General features: G+C 39.5%; 1 protein-coding gene across 3 annotated transcripts in view; it reads right to left on the bottom strand.

Annotated features, from left to right (window-relative positions):
• Positions 1-25,854, bottom strand: part of LOC143029823 (lanC-like protein 3) — a 42,292-nt gene that overhangs the window by 1,306 nt on the left and 15,132 nt on the right. For 2 of the 3 annotated variants that reach the window (XM_076192881.1, XM_076192882.1), the window contains 5 exons: positions 20,598-20,832; positions 12,907-13,067; positions 6,834-7,000; positions 1,585-1,757; positions 66-182 (listed from right to left, as the gene is read on the bottom strand). In XM_076192881.1, coding sequence (XP_076048996.1) covers positions 66-182; positions 1,585-1,757; positions 6,834-7,000; positions 12,907-13,067; positions 20,598-20,832 — 853 coding nt within the window. Of the gene's footprint in view, positions 1-65; positions 183-1,584; positions 1,758-6,833; positions 7,001-12,906; positions 13,068-20,597; positions 20,833-22,745; positions 22,797-25,854 lie in introns of all 3 variants that reach the window. The other variant, XM_076192883.1, reaches the window with a different exon arrangement.

Raw genomic sequence — 25,854 nt, 5'->3', positions numbered from 1 at the left:
GGTACAACTCAGTGGGCCCTCACTACAAATTCAATTTGTATGTTGTGAACCTCTTCCAAGCTTACCTGGTCCTTTCTTCAGAAGACCTTTGTGCCATGTAATTTCTCCACATCGAAGGGCAGCTTTCAAATACTTTTCATCCCCAAAGACTTTGTGTGCCTTAATCAATAAGTATACTGTTCCTGTGAGTAAAAAAAAAGAAAAAATAAGTAAATAAAAAAAATCAACATAATGAAATAAAAGTTTACAATAAATCACCTACAGAACCATATACAGACATATATATATATATACTTAATTAATTTTTTAGATGCAATTCATGATACATTGTACAACTGAATATGAAATTAATTTGTACGTAAAATATACAAAGTAGGGCATTTCATTCCTGAAATTTCATAAGCTAGGAGATATTGAGTTTCTGGGTCACAAATTATACTTTCTTTTTTATTACAAAATCTATCTACAAGGCTTTTTTTCTCTTAGAAGAGAGGCAACTAAGTCAAATGACTTCTCCATTCCACTCCCATCCACCACCCTTTCTACCTCTCATCTTAGCTCCTTTGAATAACAGGTCATCCCTGTATCCCACCTACTGCCCTAGGTCAGAAGCAATGCAGCAAGACACAGTACATCCACAGCAAGGCCACTTCACTTAATTGGCAACCCCCTTCTCTGCCCCCCTCATGCAGAAAAATAATTTGGGGAGAAATCTAAACAGGCTGTGTCAAAATTTCAGTCACACATAACCACTACCTACTCATCCCCCCCCCATCATTGCATTACAGTATCATCCATACACAGCCACTCTCCAGTCACCCCCATCCCCCACCCTTCCCCTCCCTGCTTAACAGACATCCCCCTCTTCCTCAAAGCCCTCCATCCCACCCCGAGTCATTCCCTCATGTTCATTCCATCCACCTCCACCCTCTATAGACCCTCTACCAATCTTTCCCCACTCACTCACTCCCTCCACATGCCCAAACCATCCCAATGAATGCCGAATAACGGCATCAGTAATTTATTTATTTATTTATTTTTATTCTATTTTATTTATTTTTCATTATTATTTTTTTCAATCTGCATCGTCATCAGCAATATTTTGTCAAAGACGATGCAGATTAAAAAAAAATGCCGATTCTAGCTGATGCCAATTAATCAGCACACCCCTACCCAATACTCCTTCCCTCTCCCCTTCCATTTCCACCCTCCTCCCCACCTACCCACTTCCCACCCCACAATCCCCATCACACCCTTCAGACACTTCATCTCACACATTCAGACTCCTCCTCTCTCAAATTCCAAGTCTCCTCTCTATACAATGCCATTGGCATAATCACCCCTTCACCCAAGATCCTCCCTGCACCCACCCCCAACACCCAACCTCTCATGACACGCTTTAATCCCCCAAGGCATCCACCTCCCTCCCCAATAAACAATTCATCTTCACCTCCACTTCTCCTTTTCCTGCTATGTGACCCCAAATATCCCAAACCATCCACCTCCTCCAACCCACAAGTAAATAAAAGTGAGACCAGCAGAATTCTGATTCCGCCACCAATGGGTGAGGAAATGACAAATTACCTGGAGCTCCATGACACCAATGTACTAGTTCTTCCTCCTCTGGACGTCTACCATCCAATTCGTCCATAGCACAGGGAAAGTTTCCTTCAGGTGTCTGCAGACCCAACAGAGCATCCACTGATCCACGAATCAACTGTTGTGCCTCAGGACGTTTTGACAACCATGATGGAAAACTGTAGCAAGAAAATTAATAAAAAAAAATTAAAAGAATTGGAAATTTAATTTCCTAAAATTTTTGCCTACAACTGCTTTTTCAGGCATATTCTAAATGATGGTTTTATATATATACCTACATACATATACCATGAGTATTTTCCACCTTACAAGGGAGGAGGCCAAAGTCAAAAAGCATAATTCCATTTTAACATCTTATAATTTCAAGTCCTCACTCTAACACCTTGTCTTGTCTTACACTATGGGATTAATTTCTTAAATATCTACCATGCAGGACCACCACTAACAGGTACCCATCACTAATTTCTACATGTGATACTTTTGTGAACCTTGTATGCATGACTGCAGTAATTCCCTAAGAGTGACTTACAGGACTATAATAAATCTCAATATTGTTCCATGTCATATGATTTCCTTGGTTGAAAATTACACCCATGGACATTCAAAGAGCTCAAGTTGTCTATGTTTGAGAACACCATGGGTCACTTGTTTGTGTTTGTACGGTCGGAACATTTGGGCCCCCCAACACCAGAATGTTCAGGTCCTTGACTGGACCCGCAGACAACAGAATGCCTAGGCAAAGGATGGGCAATCATTGGTGAACATGCCAAGTGTGACACACCTACAACTTCTCTCCAGCTGGCAGGCTCACCTAAAGAAATTATCTATATATCAAGAGCTTTTTCCCCCTATAATTAAAGGGAGATGAAGTTCAATAAAAAAATAAATAGATAAATAAAAAAAAATTATATATATGATAATAATAATATAAAAGGGTGGGGGGAGCAAAGCACTAAAAATGGGCAATAGTGGCAAAAGACCATCCTTAAACTATTCCTTAGGAAGTAAACCCATTGTAAAAGTAAAAAAGGAGAAAGATTTGGGAGTGTTGATAAAAGACAACCTGTCACCTGATAGACATATCAGCAGGATTGTGGGAGAGACATATGGACTACTACAGAAGATCTAAGTGGCATTTCCCACATGGATGAAGAGATGAAAAATTCATTGAAACCCTGATCTAAGACAGGTATTTGCATGATTAGTATGATCTACACATAGAGTGATGGATATAAGCAAGATAGAATGCAAAGGGCAGCAACCAAACTGGTCTCCAGCCTGGCAGATAAACCATATGAGGAAAGACTAATAGCACTGGGTCTTCCAACTTTGAAAGATCGAAGAGAAAGAGGTGACATGATTACAGTACTCGGGTCACTAAAGGAGATGTATTGCACTGACAGAAGAGATCTGATTAAAGATAGGAGGGCTTTGACCTCTTCTATATGATGACTCCCACATAGGCTTCATGAGGCACGAGTGAGTATATGAGGATGCCAGCATCAACATCTTGATTATATTTATTTTGTAGGTGCTGAATGGATCTGGAAGGGGCTTGCGATAGGGTGGACAGGGGGGCACTGTGGGGGGTTATGCAAAAGTAAGTTAATCAAGGCATGTGAATGTGCACTAACCAGCCTTTCTTGACATCTACAAGTTAAGCAATAAGTAAGGGACTCGCTAAACACCATACATTACATCCCACCCATCTTCTGTAAAACTGAGACTTGAAAAAGCAAGCTAATAAGAAGTGTGATAACTGTACTCCTGGAAACAAACCAGCCATCAATAAAGCTATGACCTTGAATATAAGTTCTTCAGCCTAGCAGACACCAGTCAACTGAATGAAGTCATATTGTACTACCCAGAGAAAAATCCATCTTTCTCTGTTTTTGAGACAGTTGGACTGTGTCCACACACTACAAGCACAAGGACTGGGGGATGGGGTGTGGGTGGGGGGTGGGGGGGTGGGGTCTAGGAGCTGTAAAAGAAAAAATCCTTCTGACTTTCTGCTGAACTATGGTGTGTATGAATGGTATTACCTAAATAAAAGTAAGTAATTCTGTCAGTGTTCTCTTTTATGTTTTGTTCTGTAATGTACATATACCAATGGCTTTTTCCCCCTTACAAAGGGAGGTGGCCATAAAACAAAGGCATAAAACCACTCCCACCCATTCCATCACGGATGCCCTCTTTGTATTTTTGCCTGTTTCCAATAATTTGCACTTCTTAGCTCTCGATAAGTATCAAACCAGTCTTTTTTACTATTTTTCTTCTCACTAATTCTTTGCACATATTTATTCACACCCAAGTTGTAAAGGTATAGAATGATTTCCCATTTCTTCTCATTGTTAGTAATATAAAAATCCCAGCTGGCTTCTTCAAAGAAGTTCCTCAGATCTGAGAATTTCATCTTTCTAAACCTAAGTCTGCCTTGCCTGCACGACTTGTTTCTTCGTTCTACTACCTGACCTTCCAACTGGTATTCAAGTGGTCCATGGTTACTTTTTTTCTATAGGGCAAAGATGTTTCAGGAAGCCAATAATGTCTGTTTCCTTGGTAAGTAGCATGTCCAATCTTGGAGTGTCATCTTTTACTTGTCATATATTTTACCCACTGAGTAATCATCCACAAAGAACAGTGATAAAAGGGACAACAAATGGGTGTTGGATGGGTAAAGGGTGAGTGTATACCCTGGCTGAGCCACCTCCATTATAAGGGGGAGAGGGCATTCTTGGGTATGTATTTCTATATTTGTCCATGAATCTTCATTACCACATGCTTCTCATAACTTCCAACTAAGCACTTTGTAATTAGTCTCCCACAAGGACTACACTATCAGTTCCTTTATTCAACAGCACTTTTTTAAGAGGAGAGAAGTCTGACAACATTTCTTGGTAATCGGCTTCATTCCATGGCACTGTCATGGGAGTGACATCTGCCACCATGATGCCCTTTCTATCTGGCCTTCTGGTTCTAATTTTCAGATCAGCTGTTATCGCTCTTGTTTTCACTCAAATCTATTACTTCCACTATTGTTATTCCTCATGGCAATCATCAGTCCACTCCCCCCTATTCTATTCTCTTTGTTTTGCTTCCAAATGTTGAATTTATGTACTTTAAAGTGGGGGGATTATTTTTATCATTATATGTCACCAGCTTGTAGTAGGAGGGACCATTCATAAACTGTCAGGTTTAATGATATGAAGAGGAGGAAATATAGTCAAAGTTGATTAAAAATAGATATCTTGGGTCTGGTTTAGGTACCAAGTATCAGTTTCCTCAGGGACCTCTTGGTGATGGTGATGATACAATTTAGTTCTTTTGAAAATGGGTGCCAGAGAGGTGCTTCTCTCTGATGTCCATTTCACAGGACTAATTTGTGGGTCTTGTTGATGGTTACAGTTGTGTTAATGTGGGCAAAAGTAAAGTGATGAGATACAAGGAATGATGGTAACAGGTTGAATGCAACTGTGATGACCAAGAAGCTGGAAGATTTTAAGTATCTGGGGTGTGGCCGTGAATTCAGGAAAGGATGTGGATGTGAATTATAGTGAAGGAAGCAAGAAAATGTCTGAATGAAATGAAATATAAGAAATTGGTATTATAAGTACAAAAATAAGGAGAGGTTGTACCCATAGTGCTGTATGGACCAGAGACTTAGAATATGAGAAAGCCAAAAAGAATGTTACAAGAATAGATAGTGAGAAATGTGGAGGTAAGACAGAAAATATGTGTTGAAAGAAAACTGCCAGATATGTTGAACAGAGAGGCGAGGTAGTTTGGACATATGGAAATTATGAGGAATGATTAGCAAAGAGAGTGGAAAGCAACATGAATGGAGTGATCTCACAAAGAAGACCAAAAACAAGATTGGTTTATCTGTTGAGCAGGGAAGAGAGTAATAGATGAGAGTGAATGGAAGGAAATTCTGAATGGATAAAAGAATGGTGCAGCCCAAAGGGAAGTTCTCATTATCTTCATGATTTTAAGTGGATGAGAAACATGGTCGCCATACAGTTTAGTAGTTGGGGGGTAAACCAGTTCTAGCTGTTGGGCCCACTATGGAACAGCTGTGCCTCACTGCATTGTTTTTGACCCAAGCAGTGTGGTGGAGGGCATGGCAACCCTTCATCCCCAAGGTGCTCAATAAGAGGGGTGGTTGAATGGGCTTTATCTATGATATGTTTATGTATAATTCTACTATAAAAATAACTGTAGACCTATAAGGCTTTCTGGTCAAAATAGACAATTCTTTTTTCATAAACTATTGATATATGTATGTATGTTTATGTAGGCTTTGATTTGGCCACCTTGCATGGGATATTGTTTACATAAATATATGTAGTTAATACTTCTGGAACTTATGTGACACCCCTATTTATAAGAATTATGCACTAATTTATTTATTCATTATTCTTCACCTTCTTCCCATCTTCTATGACTGAACACTAATCTCCACTCAAAGGATTAAGCTCATCACTTAATTTCTACCAAGGATTGAACCATTGGTTATTGGCAACAAAATCCAAAATTGACTGTGCCACCCCTCTTATAGGGAGAAAGAGAAAAAATCTTTGGTACATGAAGACCATAAAATTAATACATTTGAGTATAGAAGAATTTTTAATTGTATTCATGAGGGAGGTGTCAAATGGGTTTTGATGGGTGTGGGATGGGAGTATGATCTGACTCAACCATCCCTTTCCCCTTTCAATTGTAGGGAGTGGCCAAGTCAACATGTACACTCATCTCAAATCCATCAAAACCCCTTCATCACACTTTAAGTATGTGTATGTAATGCACATACATATACGGTAGGGGTACAAGGAAAGAACTCAGAAGAGAGCTTGATAAGTTTTGATGTAATGGTTTGGGCCTAACCCTTCTTTGGAGATGCTACAGAAGACTGAATCGATATAGGCTTATATATGCTGGCCACTGTACCAGTCCAAGAAAAGAAACTTTCTCTATTATTGGTTATAGGTTTCTTCTCCTGGGTGATCCCACCTGTGGAAATAGCTATACAGAATGGAGTAAGGCACGGGGATAGGCTGGGTCATAGGGGAACTGGTATGGTGGCCAGCATGATGATCTGCATATACAAGTCCATGTTGGTTTAGTTTTCTGTAGCATCTCTAAAGGAGGGTTATGCCCGAAACTTTGGATTTAAATTGATCAAACTCTCTCCTGAGTTACTTCATGAATCTTTACATTTGATTTATGGTTTTTACCTGAGCATCATTTGCAGTATTCCTGCCAAACCATGAGCGGCACCCAGGTACTCCGTGCGGTAATATGCATACATAAGAGGAAATGGACTCTTGTGTTGGCGAGCATACTCCACCCCAGACTGCACCATTACATCAAGCACTGCATCCACCTCTTTTTCTGCCAAAACCTGTCATGCAGTAAAGCCACACTTCATGTTAAATTTGAAATGCTCACTGCAAATAATCTACAGAAATGTGCAAATTAATAATATATGCATCAGCTATGAAACTTCCTAAAATGTAAAAATGAGGGAGAGCAAGATCTAGGTCACAGAAGAAATGTGGAAATTTATCATCTTTGAACCCATGAAAGATCTGACCATTTAAAAATGTGCCAATGACCAAAGTCTAAAATAGTATGGCCATTACAGTATTTATTAAACACCTTATATCAATATAGTACATATAATTTGTGGGAATCCATATAACAAATGGAGAATAAACTGCCACATTATAAAATATACAGTCAAACCCACTTTTTATTAAAAATGTCATTACTTTTGCAAGGTCTCCAATCAGAACCCAAGTAATTGGGTTATTAATATATATGGATGTAGTAATGGGAAGATTGGTAGAATGTTTGCGAGAAGGCAGATGTGTTAGTGCTGAGAGGACAAAATTGAAAGAAAAAAAAAGGGTTGAGATAGAGTTTCGGATGTCAGGACTGACAAGAACGGGAGGGAGGGAAAGAGTGATACTACAGGTAAATGATGAGATAGATAAGTTTGTGGTGGAGTGGATAGAAGTGTCATTGAGGATAATGTGGGCAAAAGTAAATCGGGATTGGAGATATGGGCATTTGAGTTCACATAGCCCCTGGTAGTTAGAAAAGAAAGAAGAGGGCAGAGGTCCAGATTGACTTAATGAGTGTGTAGAGGTTTGACAGAAATGTATAGGTGGTGGTGCTGGGAGATCTTAATGTTAGAGTAGGAGATGAGCCAACAAATGTAGTAGGGAGGTATGGGGTGGCAAGAAGGAACTATAGCAAAGAGACAATGGACATGTGTAGTGAAAGGGAAATAATGACAACAAAAGGTGTTTCAAGAAGAAAGACAAGCATAAATATACATGGGCCAGGATGGTAACTGGGAGGGTAGTTGAGAGGATATTAAAGGAATGTAAAGTGGTACCCTAAAAATAAGATTGGAAGAGTTCTGGAAGTATATGTAATTGGGGGAAGAGGGCAGTGGATTGTCAGTTTGTCAGACCTGGTAAAAGGGAAACTAGAGGAAATTATGTAGAAAAGGAAAGAGGGAGACAGGTAGTGAAGGTGGGGAAATTAAATGAAAAGGAAAAGAAAACTACTTACCACAACTGAGAGAAATATGTGGTGTAATTAAGAATAAAGAAGTAACAGGCATAGAGGAACAATGTGTTTCAAGAACCAAGTGTAGAAATGTGCAAAGATAGGATGGGAAGGAGGTGAGGCAGCAAATGGTGGGATGAGACAAGGGCAGTAGTGGCAAAAAAAAAAAAGTGAGGAGATGAAGAATAGTTGCAAAGAAATCAGGAAGTAATATACAATTACAGAATGAAGAGGGTGGATGCCAAGTGAAGATGGAGAAAGCCAAGAGGAGAGTAAATGTAAAGCAGGGTAGGTATTGCACAAAAATAAATAAAATTCATATATAAATAAAAAATACATACATATATGTATATACCAAGAGCTTTTTCCACCTTACATGGGAGGTAGCCAAAGTCAAGAGGCATAGTTCCATTCCCACCCATTTCATCCCCACCTAATCCACTCCCATCCACCACCCCTCCCTCCCTCCCTCCCATCTTGGCTCCTCTTACATGACAGGTCATTCCTGCATTTCGCCCATTGCCCTGGATCTGAGGCAATGCAGCAAGACACAGCACAACCACAACAAGGCTGCTTCATTTAATCAGCGATCCCCCCACTCCCCTGTCACCCCATGCAGAAACATTGAAGATGGGAGAGAAATCCCTTCAGGCTGTGTCAAAAATCACTTGCACACAACCACTCCCCCAACTCCCTATCCCCCACTCCACTCCCATTCACCACCCCTCCCACCTCTTTTCTTGGCTCCTCCTGGATGATGGGAGTATTGAACATGTTATCATTAAAAGAAAGAGGAAACATTATGGCAGTACTGAAGTCTGTGAAAGGAATGAATAAAACTGGCAAATTTTGTGGTTTGGGACAAGTGATATAATAGGGTTATGAGAACAAATTGAAACTACATGCTTGAAAGATATCAACATAATCAGTTTTCCATTCAGATGTATGGAAAACGTACAATTTTCAATTCAGATGCATGAACTCATAGAATAGCCTATACGAAGACATGGTTGAATCTAAACCTATAAGTGAATATAAAGCCAAGTTTGATTAAGAAAGGGATGGGACCTTAAAAACTTAGCTCCTTTCCTGTATATTACATATTACATACCGAAAGACCCTTCCCCTTTATATAGGGGTGGCCAGACCAAAACACATGTCCACATCTAGTATAAAAACCCATTCAACCCCCCTTTCATTCTCAGCATCTCATAAATGAAAGTTTACCCTATCCCACACCACACTGTTTAGGTCAAAGGCAAAGTAGCAAAACACAGCTCTTCCATAGCAGGACCTAATACCCAAAACCAATTTAACAACACTATATGCCAAATCCCATCCTCATCCATTTAAGTTAGTAGACAAGAACATCCCTTCAGGAGTTAAGTAGACAAGAACATCCCTTCAGGAATTAAGTAAACAAGAACATCCCTTCAGGAGTTCAGCAGACAAGAACATCCCTTCAGGAGTTCAGCAGACAAGAACATTCCTTCAGGAGTTCAGCAGACAAGAACATCCCTTCAGGAGTTCAGCAGACAAGAACATCCCTTCAGGAGTTCAGTAGACAAGAACATCCTTTCAGGAGTTCAGCAGACAAGAACATCCCTTCATCCATATATAATCTCCCTCCATTCACTCCTATTTTCTGCACTCTATTTTGAGTTCTACAGACATGCCATCTGCATGCTAAGTCCCTTCCTCCCATCAATCAATCTCATTCATGGTCTTCTGAAGCTCATTCAATACACTTCTGCATTCCCCATTTTCTTTGCTGATCTTTTCTTGTTCATTCTTTCTGCAAGCCCAAACTATCTCGGGATTATGTTTTTCCTTATTTTTACAGCTTACTTTCTATCCTCATTTTCTGCCTCTCCTCCACATTTCTCACTCCATCCATTCTTGCGTTAGCTTTCATATTTCTTGTTTTATCTCAAAATCATTCAGTCAGGACTAATGATGGGTACCTGTATTTGGTGGTCCTGCAAGATGGACAGCAAAACTGCCCATTTTCAAAACCCATGAACTCCCCCTCACCTCCATCAGGAGGTGCAGCCCTGAGGGGCTGACACTTGGTCTCCAGAGAAGGTCCAAGATCTCTCTATCAACTTCAATTGTATTTGTTACTTTTTCTCGCATGGAGAGCTGACAACCAGCAACTGTTCTTCTCTCCCTACTACTTTGTCCCAGTGACACAGAAACAGTCCTACAATGATACACCACAAACACAGTACAAATGGTGGTATTCTTAAAAAAATCTTTCCTTATAAAAATCTTGTATAAATCCTTGGAAGGGAAATATTTATTAAGGAAGGATTTTTTTTAAGAATACCACTGTAAGAATCTTACAGTGGTATTGTTAAAAAAAAATCTTTCCTTATCTTATATCAATTCTTGGAAGGGATGGATTTTTTTTTTTTTTTTTTAGAATACCACTGAAAGTTTCTTCCCAGAGAGATCTGTGGGAGATTTCAGTGACCAATGCCAGCCATTGTAGAGTTGTGAAACTTGATGCAACAAATGAAGTTAATCATTCAGTCTCTTCCTTTCTGCCACCACTTTATTCCAAGTTTCTGCCCCATACAACTCAATGAATACAATCACTCCTTTATACAATTTTTTTTTTCCATTCATTCTCCCCATTTATTTGCCTCCCAATCCATTCCATTCCCACCCATTTATTCCAAAACTATATACAGCATTCATGCATTTACCTCCCTTACCACCCTATCCAGAGACCTGTTTGTGATGGTTCTGCAAGATGGACAGTGAAGGTGCCTGTTACCCATTAACCCCCAACTTCCAACAGGAGGTGCAGCCCTCATCATGAAATGTTTGAATTTCAGTTGGGTAATGAAAATATTAACAAGAAATTACTGTAATCACACAATGCAGATGTTCTGGGTAAACAAATTTATTTGTTTTTCTCCTTTCTCTTCTTCTTCTTTCTAAAGCAGACTGGGAGAATAAAATTTTTGAAATTCAAGATAATGGTTATTAAATCTGATGAATGGAAGGGAATGGGGGGGTTAGGAAGTGGTTATGTGTGAATGATATTTTGACAGCCTGAGGGTATTTCTCCCCATCTTCAAGGTTTCTGCATGAGGGGATGGAGAGGGGAGTTGCCAATTAAATGAAGCAGCTTTGCTGTGGATGCAGTGTGTCTTGATGCATTGTTTCTGACCCAGGGTGATGGACGAAATACAGGGATGACCCATAATCTATGAGGAGCCAAGATGAGAGGGAGGGAGGGGTGGTGGATGGGAGAAGAATTATATGCCTTTTGACTTTAGCTACCTCCCTGGTAAGGGGGAAAGAGCCCTTGGTATATGTATGTATGAAACATATAGCCCCATAGTGGCTGGTAACAGCCCATAAGCCCTCCCATAGATCTCTCTGGGAAGAAACTTTGAACTGTTGTCTATGTTGTATTAGTGCAAGACAATGTCTATGTAATTAGCTAATACAGTAAGTCCTCATTATATGGTACATATACGTTCCTGAAAACCTTACCACAAATTTAAATTACCATATACCAAACCCATTATAACATGTAATAATAGGATATGGCAGACATATCTTCTCCCTGCTCTTTTCTCTTCAAAATACCTAGCGGATACTGTATCTGTGAATTTTTCTTACTGTAAATAGAATTGAAGGTAGTAATTACCAAATACTGTAACTATGAATTTACTGGATAAAGAATTACCATATAAGGAGGACTCACTGTAGTAGTACGAGGGGATCAATTGTCATTGTCAGCTCTTCATATGTGAAAAGTTGAAGGAATTACAAAGTTGATAAGAAGATCTTGGGCCCTATCTAGAAATTGAGTCTCAACCTCTGCACAAAGGTTAGGATGCTGATTGTTTTAAAGATGGATGATAAGACCATCATTCTCCCTGGCATTGGTCTTACAAACCACTACTTGTAGGTGTCACTGGTCCCATTATTTCAAAATGTACATGGAAAAAACAAAAACAAAATAGGAAGAAGTAAGGACAGTGCCTCCTTACAGCAGACCTTTTAAAGCAGGGAATTTGATATAGTATACCCTTGCTATGTATTCACTTGCTAAGTAGGATTCAAACTGGCCCTATTACCAACTTCAGCCACAAGTACCAATGCTTGGAAAAAGAGCCCATAGATATTTATTACACATACATCACATTTGTATGTGTCTACATAATTGCAATTAACCAAATATTGCCTTCACAGCCAATAATGGAACTCTGCCCCTCTTAAAATCTTTCCAGAAGGAAACACTAGACTGTTTTTCTCTTGTGTGAAAATGTGGGTCTACTTCAATGCCACCACCTACAAAACAAAAGAAGGGAACAATTGGTGGTTCTCTCTCCTTAGTGGGGGAAAAGTGGAGGAAAAACTGTGGAATTTGCTAGAGATTCTTGGCCTAGTCTGGAGACTAAGTGTTGTCTGATCTGTGAGGGCCTGCACCTCCATGTGGAAACCAGGGTGTTGATGGGCTTTGTGGATGAAAGGTGGAGAGATGATTCTCTTTGACATCTATCCATGGGGACCATCTCATACTAGGAACCATCACTGGCTACTCTATAATTTTGCAACGTGAACTTAACAGTAATTTCTTCATATATTCCACAAACCTTTCTCCCATATGAATACAATTTTTCCAAATAATTTTGTAGAAAAACAGCAAAAAAATAGAAACAGAAATGATAAATAATTGAGTACACAGGAGAACCACACACCTACCTTATTGTTAAGTTCCTTGCGAAGCCATAGCACTCCACATAGGTAACCTGCCCTTCCAACCAAAAGTTCATCTCCACCACAGGGTAACCAATGAAGGGGCTTCAGCATTGTAACTAGTGCTGCATACTCCTTCACAAACTCTTCACTTGCTTCTATCTGACCTGCAAGGATAGGATGCTTTGTCTACAAAACCCTTCAATTAGCTGTAGGAAATCAAGAATCAACCAGATGACCAAACCCAAGTGTTGTAAACATTTTCTTGCCATGTCTTTACACATATCTAAAATTCCTTACCATTTCCAGTCTATCTCTACAGATTTCTTTAAAAACTTCTGTTCCAACCTCTTAGACATATCCTACAAACTGATAGCTAAGCATGGAGGAGGGAAAACTTAAACCCTTTCCCTCATATTCCACTCCCTTTCATTCATTCCTGTTTCAAACCATGAGAAAATTTTACCACATTTCTTCCTCAACAGTAGAGCATATTCATTCCTGATAACTCTCTATTAGAATAGAATGTCACTTCAATCTATGTACATTCCTCTCCAACTTAAGTAACCCACACATTTTCACTTCTTTGACATTATGACTATAAGCCAATGACCTGATGATCAATCAATCAATCCACTGCCCCTGGTCTCTCTCATAAAATACCCGCAGCCTCTGTGAAAACAGCAACAGCTTCTGGTTGGGACCATGAGTTACTTGGAGAAAAGATATTATGTTCTCTGGGGATTGCTAGTGTGGGGCATAGCAGTATGAGATGTTATGTATCTTCTGTTTGGTGGTTGTACCTGGGGGAGTTTGAATCTGTGGCCAGGTCTATTCTGTGTTGGTACTGTCTTAATGACAAATTCCTGTGCATAGGTGTCATGCCCTAACATGGTTATGAAAATATTGTAATATATCACATTGTTTATTCATTTGTACGTATATTGTAAATTAACATTATGTTCACTCTTGCTTTTAACATCTTCAGTACGAGTCAAATATTCTCACACAAGGTGCCTGATGTACAATGATTTGATGATGCATCACAATATGCACATTAAAAGATGTATCATGAGTTCAAATCTAAATATGAAAATTGGAAATCAAGGATATAGATTAAGTTGGAACTGTACATGAATCTGAGAAAATTTGAGATTAGGAGATGGGACCCAACAAGCCTTGCTCCTTTCCTGTACAGACGCTCCTCTACTTACGTTCATTCGTTTTACGTTTTTTTTATTTTACATTTGAACTGACTGTAAAAAAAAATTATAAAAAAAAAAAAAAAATTGTGATAGAATTTTTTAGTTTAGCGCGCTCTCCATAGTATGAGACATTCAAACGATACTTACGCATGACACTGCGTCCATTGTTTACATGGCACAAATGACAGACTGAACGTGCCTTGCCTCCTCCTCCTCCTCCTCCACTATCTCACTTTATGTTGCTTGAATTTAATTTATTTGAAATTAATGTTATTATTTTACAATGTTATGTTTATAATTAATGATTTAGGGGTGTTTTATAAGATACAGTAATAGAATTTATGGATGTATAGTACAGTATGAACGGTCATACATTACTGGAACGTACAGTAACAACTTACGTTCATTTTCACGTTACGTTCGGCCGTTCGGAACGTAACTAAAACGTAAGTTGAGGAGCGTCTGTATACCTGTACTACAATATGGTATATACAATTAGGTAAATAAAGTTACAGCTCTCTCATTCTCTTTCACCCTGAATAAGGATACATACATATACCAAGGCCTTTTCCCCCTTCCAAGGGAGGTAGCCAAAAAGGGAAAGGCATAAAAACACTCCCACCCATTTCATCCCTAAATACACTCCACACCCCTCCCACCCTCCCTCTCATCTGAGCACCTCCTGGATGACGGGTCATCCCTGCACCCTGCCCACCGCCCTGGGTCAGAAGCAGTGTCGCAAGACACAGCACATCCACAGCAAGGCCGCTTCATTTAATCGGCGAGAGAGGACAGGGAGAAATCCCTTCAGGCTGCGTCAAAATTTACAATCACAACATCATCCATATACAACCATTCTCCACTCACCTCTGTCTTCCGTCCTCTCCCTTCCTTCCTCAACAGACATTCCCCTCTTCCCCAAAGCCCCCTTCACCCCATCCATCCACCTCATCCTAGGACGTCCCTTCATGTTCACTCCCTCCACATCTGCCTTCCATAACCACAGAAAACATGATCAAGCCTGTACAATGAATACAGGGGTCACTCAGCTACAGCTACAAAATAAATATAATCAAGATGCCAACGCTGGCATCTGCCTATACCCATTCGCACCTCAGGATGTCGACATCAGTGCCCTTGTATGTAAGGGGTTAATGTATCTGATGTATAGTTATAACTGGATGTATGCATACATACAAAACATAGGTAAGTGTAAAGAGGAGAACATTTCAAATGTCTTGCAGGACTGCAGGCATGATTCCCTAAGAGTGGAGGTGTGAGAGCAGAAAGGAGGAAAATACATTTAAAATGAACAGTGATCTGAATACATAACTAGGGCATGAACATCCCAAACATTCATGTCCTAGCAGGATGCAGGACAAGGCAACAAGCTACCAGTTTTTCTTTCATGACATTACACCCATGCTAATATAAACGAGCACCAAAGGACGCCCGGAGGGAAGAAAAGAAACTTGAAGCCATAAATGAAGGATGTGGCATCACCATTCCTGATATTGGCCCATTGTCAACCTTCACAATGCCTTGTCCTAAATAGAACCTTATGGTTCTCTCCACTATCAGCCCAGTGTAGATCCTTCACAATGGCCCAGCCTGAATAGAACCTGAGGGTTCTCTCCAATATTGGCACAGTACTGCTCTTTCACAATGCCCCAGCCCAAATAGAACCTTATGGTTCTCCCCACTATCAGCCCAGTGCTGATCCTTCACAATACTCCAGCCTAAATAGAACCTATGGGTTCTTGCCACTATCAGCCCAGTGCCGATCCTTCACAATACCCCAGCCTGAATAGAATTTAAGGGTTCTCTTCACTAGCGGCCCAGCACCGATCCTTCACAATGACCCAGCCTGAATAGCACCCAAGGATTCTTTCCCACATCAGTCCCATTGCCAATCTTCATCGCCCCATGCAGAGGACAATCTTCAACTGAAGTGAACTACTCTGAAGCCTGAGAAGTCTTTGACTGATCTCCTCTGCTCTTACATACATCATAAGTAATAGTGTATTTGTTTTTTGTTTTGTTTTTTATAACTGATATATTGAATTTATTTATATGACTACCAGTATAAGTAATATTTTGAGCATGAGTAGCTTTGATAATAAAATATAATTTGTTAAATGTTCAGAATTTTCCTCCTCCCTGTGATTTGAAAAAGAACTGAAAATCTGTCAGGTTATTCCAATAAGGGGTTTTGCCTAGAATTACAAAAGGGAGTTGTGTGAAAGCAGGTATGCTTGTGTGGTTCTAGCCTTGTGTGGGAGGGTTTTCTCTGTGGAGTTTATATATGACCTGATGATAACCCAGCATAGCAATGACAAAAGAATAGCTAAGAATACCCAAGCTTGCTTATGCAAATTAGAACAATGGCTTAAATATAACAGAATGAAGACCTCCCCCAGAAATAATCAGTAATATCACTCACTCCAGAAAACCACAAATTAAAAATATATGTATATACCCATTAGTAAAACAGACTATTTAAATCCTTCTGTTGGAAAAGAACCAAAAAATTCTAGGCCTCACTTATGACATTTAGGTGACCTTCAGCCCACACATCAAAGACTTGACAGTGAAAATCAACAAGAAAATAAACATGAAATAAACTGCCAACACAGGCTTTGAATAACAGAAAAAATTCTAATCACAATTCAAAAACAGTTGTTAAGAACCATGCCAAATACTTTCCACAGTATGGTTCCCAATAACCAAGAAAGCATAAGACACTGTAAAAACTAGACAAAATTAAGCATAAAAATTAACAGAATGCACCAAATCTGCCCCAATAGAACAGCTGCACACAGAAACCAAAATTCTCCCCATAGAACATCGCATGGAAAGTAAAAGTAAACAGTTCTATACAAGAGTCCTCATGTCTACTCACCTATCTCACTACATACATGTACAACCCAATGAACACACAAGAATAAAAGAAAAGAAAAAACAGAAGCATACTATACGAACAAATGTATACAAAAACCTACCACATGCATACAAAAACAAAATTCACATTCAGACCACGTAACAAGACAACATCCAACTTCATCAGACCCCTCAAGGCAACCACTTCCATATGGTGACGCCTGCGTAGGCATCATGAGGCGCAAGTGGGTATGCGATTATGCCGACGCCGGCATCTTGATTATATTTATTGTAGTTGTACCTACGTAACCTCCATTCTCTCTAAACTGGCTTCATCATATTTTCTATGGTTATCAAAATTCACGGGTGAAAGAGATGAACGATTGAGCACTGCCTTTATTTTTTATAATGCGATTATTATGACGCAACATCGAACGTCAGGCAGCTAATGCTGCCAGACGTGCGATGTGCCCCGGAGTGAAGAGGTTAACCCCTCAGAAAAATCTCTCCCAAAGAAGCAAGAACCACACTAGCCCTACTATGTTCTGGTCACTATCCAGTACTCACACAATACCAAGATAGACATGGCCTGTTCACAGAAAACAAACTGCCCCAGATGCAACTAACACACGAGGACACTGGAAACCTCGTCTTATGCTGCCCCACCCTAGTCATACCAAGACAACAATACACCATTTCTTCCTTGAGTGACTTTTGGGCCAGTATGGTGGCTGTTGCCAATTACCTAGAGCCATGGGTATTCCAAAAGAGAGACTTGACTTTGGCCTGGCTGACCTTTTCCTTGGACTACCCCTTGCTCTCACTCCCAGTGCCAGATGAATGACTCCTTCACAATATCTACTTTCGTCCATTCTCATGAACTGACTAAACCATCTCCAATTAGCTTGTTCTACTTTTAGCCCAATTTCATCTGTGTTAGTCCTTTCAGCAACCTTTTCTTCCCATTCTCTAATATTTCATAACTTCATACATAGCCCTCAAGTATAGCCTGCACACAAAACGGGCCTTACTCCCATACATAACAGCAGGAACAACTATTTTTTCACAATCCTTTCACTCCTTTCACCGACACACTTTCGGCTTTCAAGGAAACTCCATTTTTCATCCATTCCTTATTCCATAACTAATCTCCTCTTCTATTCTTCCACTTTTATTATAATGGAAATAGTTTTGTTTTGGAAATAGGGTTCTCATAAATACTTATAGCACTACACCTATGCCTCTTAATCCAGCACTCGGCAAGTGCCATTTGTACAGACATTCGGACCCAGGACATAAACCGTCTTCGGGAATTGGGGATTTTTTATGTCTTAGACCAATCCCCAAAGTAGTTTTACGTCCTGGGCCTAAACATCTGCACAAGTGGTGGTTGGCAAGTGTTGGATTAAAAGACCTAGGTGTATTTGACTTTGCCTTGAAGTCAACTGTGAACAATGACAGTTTGAAAGCATTGTGAGTCTGACAACTTGGCCACCACCCACACACATGACTGTCCTGAGCATGCATACCTCTATGCTTGTCTATCAAAAAGATTTTAGCTAAATGCATGACCTTGACATCGTCTGCTATTTTCTGTGCACTGTACCAAATTAATATTGACTGTGCCCATTTTGCCTGGCTCATATACCCTTCATGATAATACAGTGAGCAATTGCTGTAAATTAGGGCTCATGATAGGAAATTTGTGTGCTGGTGTTCCCCATTGTTACTGCTCCTGGGATGAAATACGAGAGATGGGATACTGCACACGGCCATCAAGCCTTTGAATGGGATGGCAAACACTGCTGGTTTTGTTCCAAGTAATGCTAGATTATCTGACTTGGCTAAGAGGACATCACCATAACACAAGGGTTCCATTTCAACTAATTTGGCGTTATGAAGTACACTATATTTGTTGTTTTAACACCAAGCAGTTTTACTATGCTGAGAGGACATTACTCCAGGGATATTATTCATTAACTACTTCGGTATGATGACACCTACGTAGGCATTATGGGGCATGAGTGGGTACATGAGAATGCATTGGCATCTTGATTGTATATATATATGTATGTATGTATGTATGTATGTATGTATGTATATATATATATATATATGTATATATATATACATATATATATACATATATATATATATATGTATATACTTTTTTTTTTTGTAGTTGTCCATGAGTTACCACTGGATTCTGTGAACTGGTTTGATCACGTTTTCTGTGTTTATTATCACCCATAGTAAAAGAGAATGAGTAAGACAGCAGTGACTTTATATTTTATAATACTAGTGTGATGAATCATACATATGGCAGCCGGTGCTGTGCGCAAGAATTTAACTCATACTGAAGTGGTTAAAGCCAATACCTACATAGCACGGTGGCTGGCCATTTGAGCCCTGTTACTCAGAGGGATAAACAGAAATAATGAAAATCAAGAGTACCACTTTCATTATAGGCTTTATATGAAAAGTAAGGTGATGAGATGTACAAGGGGGGGAGAGTGACAGTAGGCTGGAAGTGAGCATCAAAGGTGAGAAACTGGAGGAAGTGGATAGTTTTAGATACTTGGGTGCGAATGTGACAGGAAAGGGAGGAGTGGGGGTGGAGGTAGAATGTAGATTGAGAGAAGCGAGTAAATGCCTTGGTGGATTAAAAAGTGTAATGAGAAATAGACATCTGGGAATGGATGCTAAGAGGAGGTTATATGAAGGAGTGATTGTGCCAACAGCAATGTACGGGGCAGAAACATGGAACATGAGAGAGGAAGAGAGAAGGAGTTTGAATGTATTTGCGATTAAATGTCTGAGAAGTATGATAGGGGTTACTAGGCTAGATAGAGTGAGAAATGAGGAGGTGAGGAGGAGAATAGGGGTGGAAAGGGAGCTGGGAGATAGGGTTGATGAAAGAGTATTAGGATGGTTTGGACACATGGAAAGAATGAGTGAAGAAAGATTAGTAAAAGAAGTGTGGAAGGCGGAGGTGGAAGGAGTGAATATGAGGGGGCGTCCTAGGATGAGATGGATGGATGGGGTGAAAGGGGCTTTACAAAAGAGAGGAATGTCTGTGGAGGAAGGACGGGAGAGGACAGAAGATAGGGGTGAATGGAGAAGGGTTGTGTATAGATGAAGCTGTGATGCATGACGAGGAGTGGGTGGGGGATGGGGAGTGAGGAAGTATGTATGAAAAAAAAAAAAAAAAATTGACACAGCCCGATGGGATTTCTCCCCGTCTTCTCCTTTTCTGCATGAGGGGACGGAGAGGGGGGGTCGCCGAATTTATGAAGCGGCCTTGCTGTGGATGTGCTGTGTCTTGCGACACTGCTTCTGACCCAGGGTAGTGGATTGAATGCAGGGATGACCCGTCATACAGGTGGTGCCAAGATAGGAGGGAGGGAGGAGGGTGGAGGGGAGTGGAATATATGGGAAATGAAATGGGTGGGAGTGATTTCTATGCCTTTTTCTTTTTGGCTACCACCCGTGTAAGGGGGAAGAAGCCTTTGGTATATGTATGTATGATGAAAAGTAAAGATACTATGGATCAAGCAGATGCTAAACATGTCAAAATACAAACAGAATATTACTGTTCTATTATCCCCTTACCAACACTTTTATTGATGACTGCAGCCAAAGCAATTACTCCTGCACTTCCAAGCATGAAGGCTGCTCGATCACTGTTACGTCTTGTGCGGCTGGTATATTCTAGGGCACGTTTTAGAAACCCAATTGCCTCATTTATAAAGTAGGATTTTTCTTGTTCAAACTGTGGCAGTTGTGAAAGTCTGAACATCATGTAAGACGCACCAGCAAGTCCAACATACAAGCCTCCATCACAATTCTGAAAATAGTAATAAGAAAAATAAATAGTAATACAGTAATAGAAAAGTAACCACTGCTTGCAGTGATCCAACAAGACGGACAGCAAAGTTGCACATTTCCAAAACCCATCAACCTTATTACTTCCGTCAGAAGTTGATTACTCAATCTGGGCTGGGCCCAAGATCTCTGTCAACTTCAACTCTATTGCATATTTTCAAACATTGAGAGATGACAACTGGTGACTACTCCTACTCCTACTCCTCCTCCTCCTCCTCCTCCATTTCAACTAGGGACAGAAACAGTCCCACGCTAATACATTGCTCAATGGTCACAGCATCATCCATTGATCAGGCCATATATGAGCTTAGAACTCTCATCCAAAATGGTATTAACTGTCGCTCATGAGTCTAACAAGTGATCCAGGACCATGGTGAATAACAACACAAACAATGGTCCAAATTTTTTTCCCAAAGAGATCTGTGGGAGGAAACTTTGCCAGCCACTGTATGGGTGCAGCTTTCCAGTCAGTGAAATTTGAGGCAGCACCAGCAATAATAATAATAACAATAACAACAATAATAATAACAAATTATTATAATTCTAACTACAGACCGGTCTCACTAACAAGCCCAATAGCAAAAATTTGTGAAAGAGTTGTCAAAAACAGATGGGTTACATACCTGGAAGAAAAATCTATACTGAACCTAAATCAATTTGGATTCAGACAAGGGAGATCATGTACAACATATTTGATCTGCTTTTTCTCAAGATTAATAGACATAATACAAGAAAGAGATGGATGGGTGGACTGTGCTTTTCTGGACATGCAAAAGGCATTCGATAAGGTACCACATAGGAAACTAATAAATAAGGTAGAGTCAAAAGGTGGCATCAGAGGAAAATTATTGGAATGGATGAGAGACTTCCTGATTGGGAAGAAAATGAGAGTTGTAATTAGAGAAAAATTCTCCAACTGGGAAGAAATAAAAAGCGGTGTCCCGCAAGAATCAGTACTGGCCCCGATCATGTTCACCGTATACATTAATGACAAGAATGAAGGCGTGGAGTGCTATATGAATTTCTTTGCAGATGATGCAAAATTACTAAAAAGGTAAAAACGGAAGAAGACTGCAACTCATTGCAACAAGATCTGGACACGATCTGGAATTGGACTCAAAAGTGGGAAGTAAAATTTAATATAAAGAAATGCAGTATAATGGAATTTGGAAAGAGTAAAAACAGAATATCAAAAGATTACAGAATTGGGGAAGAAAAAATAAAATAAAACAAACTCGGAAAAAGATCTTGGAGTGATGATTGGAAAGGACATGAAACCAGATAAGCATATAAATAAAATATTCGGAGAAACCTACAACATATTGAGGTCAATCAAAGTGGCATTTGCTTATATGGATGAAGAAATGATAAAGAAAATACTAACTACACTAATAAGACCAAAACTTGAGTATGCAGCATCACTTTGGACACCCAGTACCAAAAAGAATATTAAGAAACTAGAAAGATTACAAAGAGCGACAACCAAACTAGCACCAACTCTCGCTGAACTAACATATGAGCAAAGACTATCCAAATTGAATCTACCAACTCTGGAACAAAGAAGAGAAAGAGGAGATCTGCTGACTATCTACAGAATAATGAAAGGAATGGAAGTTTTAGACAGGAACAACTTCTTAGTGTGGGACAATGGTAAAACGAGAGGACACGGAAAAAACTGAAAAAGGATAGTTATAGACACATCATGAGGATGAGTCAAGAAAGTTACCCTGCTAAATATTATCGATGGAATCCAAGAGGGAAGAGGCCAGTAGGAAGACCCAGAAAGAGATGGAGAGATGGAGTGAGGGAAGCAATTGAAGCGAGAGGATCAACAATAGAGAGTGTGGAAGAAGAGGAACTTTACGAGGATCGTACCTGGTGGAGAAGTTTCGTGAGGCATCACAACTGACAGGGCACTGGCCCTACCTGGTGTATGGTAAAGGTAAAGGTAAAGGTAATAGAATAAACTTGAAAAGGAACAGTTTCCCACAGAGAGCGATAAATACATGGAACAAATTAGACAACAAAACAGTATGTGCAAACACTATACAAGATTTTAAGATAAAACTTGATGCGGAGATACAAAGACGGGTCACCACGAGCATAGCTCCCCTCCCATATATTACAACTAGGTAAATACTAGTATCCATCCTTTCTCTTACTCTATGATTTATATTCTCTTAGTGGTGCTCCTACATCATCCATCTTCAAAACCAATCCAACACCCTCATCTCCAATTGTAGGTACAGCTCCGAGGCTATGGCACTAGTATCCAGGTGAAATCCAAGATCTCTATCAAGTTAGAATATGTTCCCCCCAACTTATTCATACAAGGAGAACTACCAACTAGCAACTGGTTCCCTTCTCCTCCTGCTACCAAGTGATATAGAAACAAACCCAAACTGGTGGCAACATGGGAGGAAAGAATACCATGTGTAATTACTGGATTAGGAAATTAATGAGATCCAGGATGTTTGAAGTGTGAACTGTCAAAATAAAAAAGATCAATTAATCAAATTGTTGCCCCAGGTCTTATTTGCAGGATACCCATGGCTCCTAGGTAACTGGCAATGGCCACCAGGTGGGCACATAGTTCACTAAAGGAAGAAATATTGTGCTGTGGCTAGGGACTGTTAGTGTGGAGTTGTGTAGGATGAAGTGCTCTGTGTCTTCTGTGTGATGGTTGAATCTAAGACAGTTTAGTTCTGTGGCCAAGGCTATTCTGTGTTGGTACTATGGTTCTTGCTTCCGTCATGTTCCATGATGTATCGTGTTTCATGATGTGTCACAATATGACACAAAGGTGTGCGGGTGTGGTGCTGTAGCTTATGTGAGTTGTATTATGTAATATAAATCCATGCATCCTAGCAAGTCATATAAACACTAATTTTGCTCTTGCTAGCTATCCTATAATGAAATTGCATATTGATGTTGAATTCAACCACTACTAGGTTACCTTAAGCTACATTATAGGATATAGGATTATAATACTAAGTAATTTATGATAAATAACCAGTTACAGGATTTTTTTTGTGTAGTACAGTGGAGTACACACATGGAACAATTTGCAACAGAGGTCACAGGGCACCAAAACAATGATGGCACAGGAAAGTAACACCATCTCAAATCATGATAATTTCTTGACATGATTCAGATAGCAAATGATAAATTGTAAACCTTCTTCACACAAGAATAAAGTGGAAGACTTGTGTGAAACCAGGTAAATAGGAATATAGACTAGGCCTATAGATGTAGCTAAATGGCACCTGCCATTGGCACTTGTATGTGTTCCACATATAAAAAGGAGGGTCACAGGCTGTGCTGACACACAATTCACATTCTCGCCCTCATTCAAACCCCTCCATACATTTAAGTTTACTTTTTATATATATACTTTATATCATGTAAGTAAAATAGTTATATTTTGCATTTTGCCTTTATTTCATATCCAGTGTAAGATAGAAAATCTTCCAATTAAAGGCATAAATGCACACTGGCAGTTGAATTGATAGAACTGATCAAATTGTGGCCAGGTTTGATACAGAAAATCAAATACATGCCAAACTGTGACACTTCTTTTCATATCCAGTGTAAGATAGAAAATCTCCCAATTAAAGGCATAAAAGCATGCTGGCAATTGGATTGATAGAACTGATCAAATCATGGCCAGGTTTGATACAGAAAATCAAATACAACACACCAGACGACATTTGTGGGATTTTTCTGCCAGGTTGATGTCTAGGGGTTTTTGAAGAGCTTGCTTAGTGACCTGAGTGTGAATCCATTTTTTGTGAGAACGTACTGTGTGTAAGGTTGTATGTTTTTTTCCATCATTCATTCAACTGGTTGTGTTTGTGTGATATATTGTGACAGGTGAGTGGGGTTGAAGGGCTCTAGCACAAAACTGTGTATCTACCACTTCCATATATCCAATTGGAAGGATTTTGGTTTCTGTGTGCTTCTATTCTGTTGGAATGTTTTTTGGTGCATCCTGTTATTACTCTCAATGCTTTATTTTCTAAGGTTTCTAAAGTGTCTCTTTGCTGACTGTTGGGAACCATGCTGTGGAAATGTTGATTGTGGTTCTCATGAATTGTTTGTTGATAGTAATTATACTGTAGCTTCCTTCTGTTGTCCAAAGCTGTTGATTGTGATTGATTTTAACAGGTTTCATTTCTTGTTGTCACTGTCAGAGATAGCCTACTTAAAGAAAAAAGGAATAACTTAAAAAAGAAAAACAACCTAACAGAACAAGAAAAAGAACTAAAACAATTAAACAGTAATATCACAAAACAAATTAGTAACAAACAAAGAAAACTGGAAAAAATAACAAACACAATAAATTGAAAGACTAACATTGGAAAAATGTGGAGAGCAGTAAAGAATCATTAAAAAACCCAAACGAAATAACACCCAACCCTATACCCATGAAACAGCTGGAGGAACCCAGGGGAAAATACAATCACCCACACAGCAATATGACATCATCAACAAACATTTCTCCAAGACTATCTTCAAGCCCACTATACCAGAAAACAGGAAGGTAATTACATATATAAAATCAAAACTGACAATGAAATCACCCCCTCCCTTTCCATAGTAAAGATACAGAAGATGAAATACAGACACAAAAAAAAATCTAAACATCCTAAACATCTGGAAAAAATCTCATAATACCAATCTTCAAACCAAACAAACTGCCAGAAAACCCTGCATCATACAGACTGCTCTTCTTACTTTTCACAATATCCAAATTGATGGAAAGGTTGGTTGGAACATGAACAAATCAGAAATACATACCTCCCCCAAATCAACATGGTTTCCAGGAGGGTCACTTTACCACCCTCTGCTCACAAACATTACACAACAAATACTGAAGGATTAAAAAAAGAAAAGAAAAAAAAATGAGAGAGAGAAAGAGAGAAAACCCTTATAGTTCCTATAGATATAGAAAAAGCTTTTGACAAGGTCCCCAAACACACAT

The sequence above is a fragment of the Oratosquilla oratoria genome, chromosome 11 (genome assembly GCF_046742065.1).
Source record: "Oratosquilla oratoria isolate Oo_2021 chromosome 11, ASM4674206v1, whole genome shotgun sequence".
Taxonomy (NCBI): Eukaryota; Metazoa; Arthropoda; class Malacostraca; order Stomatopoda; family Squillidae; genus Oratosquilla; species Oratosquilla oratoria.
This window is presented reverse-complemented; position numbering and strand designations above follow the sequence as displayed.